This window comes from Rhizophagus irregularis, chromosome 19 (genome assembly GCF_026210795.1).
Source record: "Rhizophagus irregularis chromosome 19, complete sequence".
In the NCBI taxonomy this organism is placed as follows: domain Eukaryota; kingdom Fungi; phylum Glomeromycota; class Glomeromycetes; order Glomerales; family Glomeraceae; genus Rhizophagus; species Rhizophagus irregularis.
This window is the reverse complement of record NC_089447.1, coordinates 1045931-1061491: the sequence shown is the minus strand read 5'-3', so window position 1 is coordinate 1061491 and position 15561 is coordinate 1045931. Positions and strand designations below refer to the sequence as shown.

The window sequence follows — 15561 nt, the reverse complement described above, 5'->3', positions numbered from 1 at the left end:
GAAAAGGAATAGATTGAACTTGATTATCGTTAGTTAATTGTTGTAAATTCTTTGAATAATTATTATCAAATTTGTCATAAAAAAATCTGGCGAATTCATTTTAAGGATTTGGGATGTCAAAACAAGTTGAAGTTTGGAATGAAATTAATTCAGGCATACTGACAGACTTTTATAATACTTTTTTTCGACTACGAGTTTCCCAACTAAATTGCCTAATACAGTAAATGATCTATACAAACCTTATCTTGCCTAATTTAAAAGCTTGATTATTATCACAAGGTTCCCGAGTCTTCTCTTTAGTACCTTGAGTTATTTTTTCATTGTTTATTTTTAACTAACCTTTTGTAATTGCCTAATGCAGTAATACCTTTCTCATCAAGTATGCCGGGGTTTAATAAACAACATGACAATCGTGACATTCACAACCAATTCATACCACATTTCATTGGCAAGCCATACAAGCCATAAAGTTTCTTTGCCGAATATAGGAATAGTGATATCATAATTATATAACTTTTTTTGGTATATCAATAATTTGCGAAATGATCTGTGTAATATTGATATTCTATTATTCTATTAATAATCACTAATATATCTATGAATTCTTCCAATTCGATTAGTACGATTTAAAATTTAAAGATTTTTCATAAAAATCTTGTTTTACATTTCAAACAATTTTAATTTGTAAATATTCTCGTCTAACAACAATTTTCGATAAAGCGATACTTTCATCTTTTAACCATACATTTTGTTTGATTTTTCTTCTGTGACACGAACTTTTTTGTTTGCCTAGCAAACCTGCATAATAAATATATTTCTCATTCTATAATAGTACAAATTTAGGTTTCAACAGTAAAAGTATGATACCGGCATGGCGGCATATGCAAATTAAGGGTAATATTACAATAATCAAATTGCATTAATATTTATTTGATTTATTTATTGATATCTTATTTTTAACTCAGTGGCGGTATATTATTTTAACCAGCCCCAGTATTCTTGTAAATCCTTACCAAAAATTTGTAAACATAATGTCATTTTCTTCAAAAATGACTAAGGGAATCTTGGCAATATATCTAAAAAAAAATAAACGTTACTTTATATGGATTTTGAATTGGAAATTATAATATGAATGTTAGGTTTTCAAATATGAATGTTGGGTTACATTACGAGCTCCGTATTCCGGTTGCCACACTTTTAAATACAAAGGGTAATCTTGACCAACCATTTTTTTTCTGTATTTTTCTTTTTTTTCGCGCCACATCTATATTAATCCTATTAATCCTATTAATATTCTAAAAAAAAAAATTTCTTTAAAATTCTATATTGTTTCTATTATATTCTATTTCACTTTTACTATTATAATCAAATACTTTTTTTTTTCGCGTTAAAATATGACTGAACAAAAAAGACTTGGTACACTTATAGTTGTTGCCATGGAGGCGGTAAGTACTTCAAAATAGTTTTTTACTCCCTTTCCACAGCTAACAAATAAATGTTTTTAAAAAAATAATAAAATATGTTTAGTTTAGTATAATACTATCTTTTTAAATGAATACTTTTGTTATAACGTAGTTTTTTTTTAAATAACGTATCATATTTACCTTTTTAATGTGATATAGAGGAATTTAAGTACTCGCGATGTTGTTGGAAAAGGAGATCCATTTGTTGCTTTTCATTTGGATGGTGATTCAAAAAGGATAAGAGCAGACAAAAGAGGTGGTCAACACCCTAAATGGGACGAAGAAGTACGCTTTAGTGTTATGAAGAATACCTCCAAGAAATTGAAGTTTCAGGTGTTTAATGACGATAAACGGGAGCCTGTTCTTATTGGGGACGCAACCATAGATTTATCTGAAGTTTTGGATAAAACCGAATGGGATGGTAAATTTACTAATTTACTAATTACTTTTCTATTAATTAATTTTAAATAAATCTTAAATTAATTTTTTAATTATAATTATGATAGCATGGCATGAAATAAGTTTTCGTAACAAGTATGCCGGCGAAGTTTCACTTGAGATGACATTTTATTATGACGTAAGTTAAATTTTAAAATTTAAAATAATCTTTTTTTTTTTAAAAAAAAAAAGCAATTGAATGATTAATTCTATATTATAGGAACCTCCACCACAGAAACATGTACATAATCAACCTGTACATAGTAATTCTTTACCTCCCCAAGCACCAGTACCAAATTCGTACCCAAATTCAGCATCTCACATTGCTCCTCCTCCAGTTGTGAATAAACCTATATCTGCTCCATCTGCTTATCCTCCATCAAATACTTATCCTACTTCTCCAAATGCTTATCCTCCTCCTAATTCTTCAAGTGTTTATCCTCCTCCTAGTTCTACAGCTCCTTCAAATGTTTATCCTCCTAATTCTGCACCTTCAAATGTTTATCCTCCTAATTCTGTTCCTCCAAATGTTTATCCTCCCCATAATTCTCCTCCCCAATCTCAACCACCACAATTCTTTGGTCCTAATCGAACGCAATCACCTTCTTCTCAATACGTAACTAGTGTTAAATTTATTATTATTATTTATTATTAGAATGGTTTATTAATTAAAATACTTTTTTATTTTTGAAATAGTCATCTCCAGGAAATGTATACCCACCACCTTTACAATCACAAGGTTTTCCTCCTGCTTATCCGCCGATATCTTCTCCGCCGATATCTACTCCATCCTACAGGCCAATTAATGCTCCTACTCGACACGATAGTGGTAATTTAGCTTTTCCGATACCGATTCCAACTCCCATTACCGGCAATAGTTCATATCCTCAATCTGGTTATCCACCTAGTAACTATCCACCTAATAATAATCCTTACCCACCACCTAATAATATTTATCCTCCTCCAGCTGGTGGAAATATATATCCACCACCTCAAAATACCTTTAATCAAGGTTACCCACCAAATCCTTATCCGCCAAGTGGGCACTATTAAATTTAGTTTAATGAGGATATAATAATAATAAATGGACAATTATATAAATTATTATCAAGTTAAACTATTAATTTGATCTATTAATTTTTTTTTAAATAGTTATTGTAAATTTCTTCTCATAATGTTAAATTATAGAATCTATATTTGATTTATACACACACATATATACTATTATTATATATATATATATACTATATACCATGATATTTTATTTATTAAATTAAAAATTCTCATTTTTTATTAAAACTATGTATTAATTATAAATTGTCTTTTTAAAGAGTATTAAGAGTATACAAAATATATTATATTTTTTTTTTACACTAAAAATATATATTATTATTTTATAATATCAAATAATATCAAATAATACATAATTGATATCAATATTCCCAAGGTAATGTATCAGGGTATAATTGTATTCGATCTTCAGGACAATAATTAAGTAATGGAGATAATTCTGGACAACTAATTTGGTAAGGATGACTATCAAAAAAAAAAAATAAATTTAAAAAAAAAAAAATTTAAAAAAAAATATATATATATATATATAATTAGAAATCTGAATGTCATCAAATGCTTACCTTCTTCTATAAGGATTCCTGGTCAATTTTTTATCTAATAGTTTACCATGACAACCATATAAATCCTGTTTAAAAGGTCCCAAAGAATTGACACTCTAAAAAGAATAAAAAAAAATAAAAAATTTAATAATTTTATAATAATAAAAATTTTTCAAAAGAATATTATTAAATAAATTAAATATTAGGGTATAATTACCTCACCAACAAATCTACCTAAAGGACTTGTATTATCAGGATCAATACCAATATAATTAAATCTATCTAAAGGAAATTTCAACGCGAATCTATGTAATTCTGAAAACCTTTTCTTTTTAAATTGAAAACCTATTACAGTTATATTTCTTGGATAACTATTTGTATATTCATTAAATCTACATATTGAGAATAATAAATTTTCATATGAATCTCTTGCATATTCTTCAGTTATTATTCTTGTATTTAATGATGTGGTGGAATTTATGGTTGAGGATAAATTAAGGTTAAGTGATTGCGCTAATATCTAAAAAAAAAATTTTAATATTAGAAAAAAAAAGGAATTTTCTTTTTAAAATATAAAAAAAAAATTATTATTAACTAACTAACATAATAACTTTGTGCTTCACTTCGTGGTCCAGCGGATGGTCTAGTTTGTCCTCTTTTTAATTTTTTTTAAAAATAAAATAAAATAAAATAAGAATTTTTCAAAAAAAAAAAAAGTTCATTTTCTTTTAGTAACTAATAATATATATATAACCTTACCCGCTAAATATTAATAAAGATTCATCATTTTCTTTAACTAATTCAATTCCTTTTTTAACATGATTAATAAAAGCTTTAACTTGACCATTTCCTTTTTGATAATCTTCCAAAATCCAATTTTCTTCATTCTCTTCATCATTTCCTATTTCATGATTATTACTACCACCCAAATAAATTGCATGACCTGTTACGATAATTAAATCTTTTAATTTAGGGTATGATACATCAGGTAAAAAAATTTGGGTTGAATTATTATTATTATTATATAAAATTTCTTTATTATTACTATTATTATTATTATTATTATTATTATTATTATTATTACTATTGTTATTATTATTATTGTCTATTATAAGATATTCTAAATCATCTTCTAAATAACAATTAATAAAATGATATAAATTAATTGTTATAGAACATATTATTAATATAGTAAAGAATCCGAATAATATATTACTTTTTAAATTTTTATTTAAAAAGAATCTATTTGGTGATGATAAAGTTGGTTGAGTATTATTAAATAATGGTAATAATGACATTTTTTTTTAAATATAAATAAATATATATTCTTTTTGCTTCCCTCTTTCTTTTTTTTTAAAAAAAAAAAAGTGAAAGTGTAAAGAATATAGAAATTTCTTGGAAAGAAGAAAAGAAATTTTTTTTTTTTTTGAAGCTATCACAATAAGACTAATGTATATAAATAGCTTTGTGCGTTAATGCAGAATGTACAAAATGTAAATCATTTCTTCTTTATTGGTCAGTTGAATATTTCGGGGGGGGTTTTTTTTTTATGTTGCATAATGGAATTTTTCATTATAATTTTTTATATATGTACGTAATTTCTTAACTTTATAATATTTTTACGTATATTTTTTTTTTGGATTATAAAATAAACATTTTACTAATTTATAAGGCAATTAGCAATTACATTATACAATACATATATAATTATATATAAAGCATAAATATGGTAAGTTTATGATATTCTCTAATCCTGTTTTGGAAATAAAAACAAAACAAAAGAATTTCTAAATAGGAAAATTTGTTATCTAGTGTTTCGTCTAATTTTAGATTGATGATTTATCATGTTATGTTATAACAACTGCTGTTCAGTCTATTAGGATCATTACGATCTTGGTAGAACGTTATTTTGCCAGTAAAAAGGATTGGGATAAAATATGGTTATATATAAAAGTATTACGTTTACCTTCACATCCAATAACTACCAAATTAAGCAACCCTCGAAAATAAGCACCTCCTAAACTTTTTTCAAAATTTTTTATGCAAAAGTTAGAATCAGTCAAAATTCAAAAATAAGACCAAAATTCTTGCGATAAAATGCTGTATAAGACAAATTTAAGTGAAATTGGTGTGACGTTGTATCAATTCCAATCGCAACATATGAGTGATATGACGGATTAAGGTAATCCTTAAAAAAAAAAAAAGATTTGAAATTTCGAATAACTATATGCCTTTGAGTTTATCAAAAAAGGAAATCTCTATTATTGCATAATTGTTATGATAAACTCATTTAATAACAAAACAAATAAAAACGTTGTTATTATTAATGATAATCATTTTTTGATACACAAAAAAAAAAATTTGATCTCAAAGTTAATTAATTTTTCAAAGAATTTGAATTAAAAGAAAATCAATGTGTCTGAAATCTCAATCTACGATTTATATATTATTCTATAAGTCATTATATGTATTTATATAATTATTAAATCCTAATCAAGGAATTTCCCTTTTTCTTTTTTTTTATTATCGCGAAAAGCAATTAATCAAAATATATCAATATAAATCTTCAAAAATGTGTCAAAATTTCAATTTTTTCGATATATCGAATATAAATTTATTCTTATGATTTAATAATCAAACTCTAGTATATCGAAAGTTTCGGTTTTATTGAAAGATCGAGATTATCTACGTACACTTATTCATTCTTCAAACATCTTTGACTGCGGGATGTCATAAAATGTAAAAATGTTTGGATTCATACTTTTTCTATTACGGATGTATCATTACAAATCAAAAATCTAAACTATGTTGATGGAAATTCCGCAAATGTATGGGGACTTGACGCGAGTACTATATTATTATTGTTGTTTTCTATAAATTTACATTAAATTAAATTATTTTTTTTGTATTTTAAAAATTTTTATTAAAGTAATACAAAATAAATCACGCTGAATTTATTTTGTAAATAAAAGTTTTTCCATTGCGCCAAAAGTAACTGTTGATCATTCAACGGAGAATTATTTAAAGCAGAAAAAAAAGAGAATAAAAAAATAAAAAAAAACAAAAAAAAACAAAAAAAAAATAAATTAAAATTTTTACAATTTACACAAATATATTTAAAATGAATCAAAATCACAATTTCTCTCATAACCCCCAATTAGCTGATTTACAAGCGGGTGGTCAAGACAATTTAAACCCTTTTTACAATTTTGATTCTCTTAACATGAATGCTTTTAATACTTTGCAAAATCATTTTCATGATAATATTAATAATACTAATGGATACTATCCAAATGTTAACTTACCGGATACAACTTTTCAACCACAATTAAATCGAAGTAATATCTTTATATTCGAAATTCCTGGTTTTGAAATTGTTATTAGACCAAAGGTTAATCAATTTATGAATTTAAACAATTTAAACAATTTAAATAATTTAAACATGCCTTCAATGAATTCTTACTCTTCCGTTGCGGCTAATCAAAATTATGTTGATGGAAATTCCGCTAGTGGAAGTTATGTAAATCCTGTAAATAACATGAATACTATGAATATGCAAAATATTTATAATAATAATAATAATCAATCTTTTATTATGAATAACTCTCAATATCAATTTCAACAACAAAATTCTCTTGGGTATAATAACCATCAAGGTTAAATATAATAACAAATTATGATATTTAATTTTATTTTATTTAAAACATATAATTTAACCATATATATTACCATTTATAGTAATTTTTTTTTTGTGTTACTATAATTAATTAAAATACATATTTTTTACTTAGTAATACCTGATACCATTCATTTTACAATTATCTTTAAACAAATAAAAAATCAATTGTTACTATAATTAATAAAATACATACATTTTACAATTTCATTTTTAAAGATAAATCTTTTATTTTCCAGAAAAATTTGTGATTAAACTGATATATACAAGCATATTCTACATCGATTCCATACGCCGGCTCCTAATACTGTCCACACATCGCAGGATTTATCATTATAAATATCACACTACTTATTTTTATGATGATCACGCATTATTTCGGTGTAAACCGAACTCTAAATTTTATTCACTTACTTTACCAAACCAATGTACGCTTGAAGAAAACTTTGATTTTGAATTTTCAATCCCTGAACTTCTTTTTATATGGTAAAAAGTTTAAAATCTGTATAAGTTGTAAACAAATATGCGCAATCAACATATTTTCATATGATTCGAAATATAACGTGTTTTAGAAATGTCGCCAATAACTTATCTAGTAATTTATGTATAAACTAGCCATGAATTTTGTAAATATATACACAAAAATAATACGTAGAAATGATGCAGAAAAAAACTTTAGAGAAATAATGCAAATTGTAAATACGAATTATATTTAGATCATACGTATTCTACGCATAATCACATTTGTCAATCTTTTTAATCTACGAGTTACTTCAGTTATAGATTATAACATAAGTAGCATACATGACGGTAGATTGATATATTCGATCCCTTATAGTTAATTATCGTTGAGGTGAGAATAAGTAGCATAAATGACGGTAGTTTAATATTTTCGGATTACAAGATTGCTATAGTTTAATTATCGTTGAAGTGGTTGATTAATAATATTAAAGGTTAAATTCTTCATGTGGTAATATTAATTAACAAGTATTATTCGATAATAGGATTTCACCCACTAAAAAAAGGTTTCCTTAATAAACAATCCCGAGATATCATATACAAAATTTGTGTTTATTTATGTATAATAAATGTGCATATCTGATATATTAAAAATTAGGACATAATGATGCATAAAATTCAAAGTCATGGTCACACCCACACATTTCAACTTATTATTGGTGAATTCCGAATAAAAAAAATTTACCACTGATAAATTTTTAATTTTTTTTCTGGTAGGATTTTTTTTTAAATGATCTTTCATTATTAAATGATCTTACATATTTCTGTATTATAATTAAAGTTTCTGCTCTTTTTGTAGCTTTTTTTTTAAAAAAATATATACTATATATAAACATTTGTATAACTTATTTTTATTTTTTGATTGATCCAAAAATATTAATTATCTTTGTGTTATAATACTTAAAATTTCTTATCTATGCAAGTTAAGTCAAATAGCGGATCATCGGAAAATCACATGATTAGCTTTTCAATACATTATCTTTTATGCGTACGGCATTTTCTGACATTGGTTAAGGATTGGCGTCCCTAGTGTAATGGCCTAAGGCGTCTACACTCCCTATTGATCTGACCAATCAATAGGACGCAGGTTCAGATCGTCCAGCCAACGATCCTTGCTATGAATATTACTGCGTGCGCAGCCACCAACTGCGTTGAAGATCCCGTACCCTTAGGGGGAGCTGAAATGATGCCAACCGATGGTGAGGTGGTTGATGTGATCATTGGTAGACTGGTATGGCGAGTCCTAGGACTGGTCACTGACTCGACCGAACGTCTGGAGCTGGTAGGTGCTACCACTCTGCACAAGCCTGTGAGTCTCATCTGAGCTGTAAATTCAGGATATTCGGATTGCCATAAGGTTCATATAGCTCTTGTTAAAACATCTTGGTACCCGAAAAAGGCCCTTAGGGGATATAATAGGTAGGGGCGGGACTACCAACCACTTAGTGGTCAACCAATTTGAAGAGCTGTGAATACTTTGCGGTCGACTCTAACCTGAGGTAGTGTAGACTGGGAGCATAGACGACCAATGCATTACCCCCTTAGGGGAGGGTTAGAGGTGTAGATATAGGGTGGTCCCAACTATGTTGGGCCACCCTATATCTCTGGACAGAATTCGTCACGCTTCGGGGTGGCTTGACGTGTAGTGATAGAATTACATATAGACTCATTTTATGTTGTCCGCGTAATTGAATCTACCGTTTCGCTTTTCTGTTTTCTAAAAATAAAAATAAAAAAATTTTCTGACATTGGTTTTGAAAAATAAACATTTCCGAAGAAAAAATTTGTTTACACTTGTTTTTTTAATCCTGATATAGTAAATTTAAATAACATTCGAATTATAAAGAGTAAAGACTAAATGAATCAGTGTAATTTAACGTGTAATTTAACCAGTTAACCACTATACATTTTTGAGTATTATTTATTACATTTTGATGCATTATTAAATACATATTTCTTTGTATCTTGTTTATTTGTATATTATGCTTTGTCATGGTCGATATACTGATTGATCAAACAGATGTTCACAATTTAAATTTTGCATCAAGTTCTAAAGTTTTGATTTCACTGCAGTTGATATGTATATATATTTTTTTTTAATAATAAAAGGATCAAAAGCAAGACCATCGCAATCATCTTTATTTCAACAAAAAATATATACAATACATATCTAAAATATATTTTAAGATAAAATATTCAAAATGAGTCAAAATCATCAAAATCTCAATTTTTCTAGTAATTTACAATTAACTGATTTACATGCGGATAGTCGTAATAATTTAAATAATTTCTACGATCAAACTAATTCTCATTCCATGACAAATAATAATATTTCTCAAACACCTTTTGTAAATTCTCTTAATCCTGTCAGTTCAATTCCGCAATGTTGTCCTCATGTATCGCAAAGTAATAATTATAATACTAATGGACAACTAGCTTCAAATTATTTTATTAACTCACCGAATTCGACGACTTTTGATCCTTTTCAACAACATGTAAATCAATGTAATATTTTTAAATTCGAAATTCCTGGATTTGAAATTATTGTTAGACCAAAGTCTAATCAAATTATGAATTTAAACAATTTGAATACGCAAAATCATCAATCTTCTATGAATTCTTACTCTCCAGTTGCGACCATACCATCACAATTAGTAGATCAAAATCAAAACTATATTAACGGAAATTTCGTTAATAAGAGTCATGTAAATTTTGTAAATAACATGAATACGGATAATTTGCAATGTCAAATTCATCAACAACAGAATATTCTTGGATGCAATAACTTCCACGGTTAAATTTTTGAATAATATACTGTATTTTATTGATTATCGTCATTACTTTCATTACTTTGTTCCAAGAATTTACAATAGCAGAATATACATACATACATATATATATATATATTTTTTTTTTTCATACTTACTTTTAAAAAATATGTAATATAACTAAATATTATTTATTCAATTTTTTTATATTTTATCATTATATATTATCTTATTTTATAACCATTTGTAACATTTAACAAAAATTTTGTTGTTTATATACTAACTGCTTATATTTAAAATTTTATTTATATTAAATTTCAGTGTTAACTAAAACCGTTAAAACCATCTGAACTTAAATTATTGTCATTATGTGCAGAGTATGGAAGTTGCATTCTTTTACATTATAAAATAATCATATTGGCTGATCAGAAAAGCCTCCCATAATTTTATATGCTAATTACAATAAGTAACCCATCAGTTATATAATGAACCCATCAACTGAGCTTAAATATTAATTGGCTTGATTTTTCCAATCAGCCAATATGTTATTTGTTAAATTCTAACTTATACCTATAGTTAAAATGACATTTAACTATATTTTTTCAAAAGTTATTGTATTGAACCTTTGAATAAAAGTTTCAAAATTATAAGTAAAATGTGGTTTAGTGCCATGTTGTAATGATGTACTTAAAAAGTATTCAATAACTTTTTATTGGAAATTGAAAGATTTGGAGATATTGAGATATTGAAAGATTTCAGTTTTCCAATAGTTTATATATATTAAAAGTTTTTGATCAAATTTTTGTACTATTGAAGGAAAATCAAATACTACATCCAATGTTTTCAATAGTACTAATCTAATATAAAAAATTTTTTAAATAATAAAAATTTTTTCAAATATTTTATTTATTTTACATTTTGCAAAAACAACTAAAAATAAAATATATAAAAGTATATTTCAAATAAAATAATAATTGAAAAAAGTAAAATGAAATAATGAATGCTCAATGCTATTTAAAATTGTATTTAATTCTGTTATTAATATTCTTAATTACTTAATAATAAATGAATTAATTAAATATTATTTCTTGCAGTAAATTATATAATTTAATTCTATTGAATAATTAAATATATTATGTGATTTAGATTTTATACTATATTATAGCTGTAAATATTAAATAGAATAAAATAAATTAATAAAATAGTAGAATAGTTATAATATTTAATTTAGTTTATAGTAATTATTTAGTTATATTTATTTTATTTTATTTTATTTTTTTTTCCGCTGCGCATTTGATAATTTATTAAACAAAATATAATTTATAAATACATAAAGTAAAATACAGTCAACTCTCTTTATAGTCACACATTTGGGACAGTCCATATTTGGTGATTATAAAGAGATGTGACTATATAAAAAATTTCTTATATTTGTATATCATAATTCCGGCCAAAAATTAACATAATTTTAGCCAGAATTATACTTAAAACTTTATTGTATCATAACTTCGCCAATATTAATCGTAGAGAGATGATCTTACCGCCATTCGATTCGTCTTGATGAGACGGTTCTAATGGTATAAAATACGTCGAAATCCAATCACTAGATTAATTTCCGAAATTAAAAAAATATTAATGGTTTTTGTGTAATAACTCTGCCAATATTAATCGTAGAGAGATGATCTTACCGCCATTCGATTCGTCTTGATGAGACGGTTCTAATGGTATAAGATACATCGAAATCCAATCACTAGATCAATTTCCGAAATTAAAAAATATTAAATGGTTTTTAAGTAATAACTCCGTCAATATTGATCACAGAGAGATGAGCTTACCACCATTCGATTCGTCTCGATGAGGCGATTCCAACGAGCTATAAAACGTCTTTTTACAATCACTAGGTACTGAGAAATCTAGCAAAATGTTAAATGGCGCAGTAAACGTAAATCAAGAAATATTATAATGCCGATGTTCAACATTTTGTTGAATAACTCGTCAGCCAGTGATCAGAAAAGGATAAAACTACCACCATTCGATTCGTCTCAGTGAGACGATTCTAACAAGCTATGATACATCTTTGTACGATTATTAGATGCCAAGTTATTTAATATATTCTTTATATAACTGTGATTATAAACGGTTCTTTTTAATATAAGATTTTTGAGGATAGGTGTGATAGTGACTATAGATAGATTGTGACTATATAGGATAAATTTTAATAATAAAGTGTTTTGAACATTCAACTGGTGTGACTATATAGTAGAATGTGACTATAACGGGAGTGACTATAGAGGGAGTTGACTGTATATAAAACTAAATCCCATCTAATATTATTAATCTCGTCATAATATAAAATTACCTATGTGTGCACTATCAGGTGGTTATTTAACTCAGTAGGTAGATCACATGTGAAACAGATTACTCTTAGCAATTGCCCTACTTTGTTAGTTAAGTTACCACAGGACCTACTATATTTATTTTATATTATATTTATTTATTGTTATCATATTTACATTTATAGTTATATTGATTATTAGATTAAATAACTGTATAAAAACCTTTTTACTAGTAAAAAAATCAGTAATAGTAAGTCATATAATATAATAATACAGAAATATTATAATTAATTATTAGTTAAATAGTTTATTAATTGTTTAGAGTGAAGTAAAAAACAATATATATCTATATATTATAAAAAAAAAATTGATCATATAAATTTTTCTGTCTATTACATAATTATTTAATATCTAATAAAATCACAAATTTTATTAGTATTTCACTTTAAACTTATAACAGTTCACATTTTCTAATATAACTTTAAAAAGTATAAATATAAAAAATTCTAAATTTTTGGTTTATATATTTTAAAATAATTTTTAAAAAAATTTCAAAAAGTCATCTTTTAAGATAACTTTTTGAATACATAATTATATTAAAATATAATAAGTTTTTATTATACTTTATTAATAATAAAAGTAATTGTTATAATAAATATAAAAAATTATTAAAGTTTAAATTTTGATAATAAATACTAAATTAAAGTAACTGTAAAATAAAGCTATTATTTAAATAAAATTGAAATATTGAAATAAATAAATATTTTTAAAAAAAATATTTAAATTAAATAAAAACAAGTAAAATTTACATTTGTATAGTATGATAGAACTCCAGACATCTCTTATAGAACTCATAACTGACTTTTTGCCAAAAAAGATCCAATTTGCTCTTTTTTTATTTTCCGTTTTTTGCAATTATCTCGGTATCCAGTGATCCAATTCATGCAGATTATTTTTTATTTTGTAGAGCTCGATGAGAGCTACAAAACAAAAAAAGTTTGTATAAATTAGATCACTGGATGCCAAAATAATCGCAAAAAACTGATTTTTTTTTTGTGAAATTTAGAAAAAGTTACCACTGAGTTGTATATGTAATGTCCAGGGTCCTAGTATGATCTGTTATAATAATAGATTATTACTCACTATATATCTTTAATTACAAAAAAGAATACTATTATATTTACTTTTTTTTTTACTTTTCTGAAATCTGAACCTCTTAACTTTAAAAAAACTTTCTAATGCTTATTACCTTTTATTTTTTTTAGACTAATATTTCACTAATCAAAGAAATATTTTAAAACTATTAAAAAAGGCTATTCTAATTACTGTATATTACTTATTTGTTTAATTTAAAAAACATTTTATATTTACTAGATTATTGTTTTTATTTATTTGTAAAAAATTGATTATATATTTAATTTGTTATATATTTAGAGTTTTTTTTATTTTTAGAGTTCTTCTTTTCTTTTTTTCTTTTTATATCTTTCTTAATATTAGTTATTTTTACTAATTATTTCTCTATCTTTATCCACAACTATTTTTTTTCTTACTCTAGTGTATTATTTTTCTTTAATATTAATTAGTATCTTTTATAGAAATTAAAGTACATTTTACAATCATTAGTTATTTCAGCAAAATTAGTGATGAAAATTTTTGTACTATGATATTATAATACAAATTCTTAATATGATATAGTCTTTGGGTATATATTTATTTATTTAATATTTGGTAAATTAGTTTGATTAATTAAAATTCATTAATTTTTAAATTATAATTCTGGCCAAAATTTTCTTGATTCTGGCCAGATTCATAATGCTGGCCTAAATTTCGTTAAAATCAAAATTTCAGGTTAAAAGTAATATTATATTTATGCAATATAACACTTTTCCAACAATAGTAAACATGTTTATTCAAGCAAAAATAAAAATATTTTTAACCCTTTTAAAAGTCAAAAACTTTACTTTATTCATCTGATCAGTAAAGGAGAACTCCGGATATATAATATAAAGGTCATAATGAACTTTTGGCCAAAAACACCCCTTTTTGCTAAAACTCAAAAAATCATATTTTGTAAATATCTCAGCATCCAGTGATTCAATTTTAATGAACTTTTTTTTATTTTGTAGCCCTCATTTTAGCTCTACAATTTAAAAAATTGTTCATCAAAATTGGACTACTAGATGCCGAGATATTTACAAAAAACAATTTTTTGAGCCCCCTAAAAATGGGCTTAATCTGCCGAAAGTGTTGGACGATGACTATTTTGGAGATATCCAGGGTCCTGAATGTGAAGGTTATTAATTATATAGTTATTTTGATATAGCAAATTAATAAAGTATTAAGAAAACTTTTTTTAACTATTTTTTTTTACTTATTTTTTTTAAAGAAAAAATGTATTTGTAACAGCCTGTTACATATCTTATTTGTAACATCCTTTTTTTATTTTTTTTTAATAATAAATTTAATATGTGTTTCACAAATAAAATTTTTATATGCAAAATTTAATTTGGAAAACTTTTACTTAATGTATTTAAGACAGTTTCATAGATAAAATTTTAAGTTATAAGCAGTTTCTTGAAATTTTTTAAAAAATTTTTTTGTCTTAGTTACATGACTGATCTTTTATTTTTGTTTACATTACGCCTGATCTTAAATTTTAATTGGATAAAATTGGGGTTGTTACAAATAAGATGCGTAACAGGCTGTTACAATTAGATTTATCCTTTTTTAAATATATTATAAATATGA

At 25.0% G+C, this 15561-nt stretch overlaps 4 protein-coding genes across 4 annotated transcripts; 3 read left to right on the top strand and 1 right to left on the bottom strand.

Annotated features, from left to right (window-relative positions):
* Positions 1 to 1254: 1254 nt before the first annotated feature.
* Positions 1255 to 3276, top strand: OCT59_010741 (uncharacterized protein). Its single transcript, XM_025316520.2, has 5 exons — positions 1255 to 1445; positions 1623 to 1884; positions 1970 to 2040; positions 2122 to 2517; positions 2598 to 3276. Exons 1-5 carry the CDS (start codon positions 1395 to 1397, stop codon positions 2952 to 2954), a joined length of 1137 nt encoding a protein of 378 aa, XP_025180466.1. The 5' UTR covers positions 1255 to 1394; the 3' UTR covers positions 2955 to 3276.
* Positions 3131 to 4812, bottom strand: OCT59_010740 (uncharacterized protein; the record flags this gene model as incomplete). The annotated part of the gene is made up of 6 exons (XM_066136086.1): positions 3131 to 3437; positions 3536 to 3630; positions 3732 to 4034; positions 4118 to 4169; positions 4274 to 4646; positions 4731 to 4812. The coding sequence occupies 6 exons, from the start codon at positions 4810 to 4812 to the stop codon at positions 3335 to 3337; spliced, it is 1008 nt and encodes a 335-aa protein (XP_066000753.1). The 3' UTR covers positions 3131 to 3334.
* Positions 4813 to 6635: 1823 nt separating this feature from the next.
* Positions 6636 to 7175, top strand: OCT59_010739 (uncharacterized protein; the record flags this gene model as incomplete). The annotated part of the gene is made up of 1 exon (XM_025325616.1): positions 6636 to 7175. One exon carries the CDS (start codon positions 6636 to 6638, stop codon positions 7173 to 7175), a length of 540 nt encoding a protein of 179 aa, XP_025180468.1.
* A 2735-nt stretch (positions 7176 to 9910) lies between these two features.
* Positions 9911 to 10507, top strand: OCT59_010738 (uncharacterized protein; the record flags this gene model as incomplete). The annotated part of the gene is made up of 1 exon (XM_025316521.2): positions 9911 to 10507. One exon carries the CDS (start codon positions 9911 to 9913, stop codon positions 10505 to 10507), a length of 597 nt encoding a protein of 198 aa, XP_025180469.1.
* Positions 10508 to 15561: the final 5054 nt, after the last annotated feature.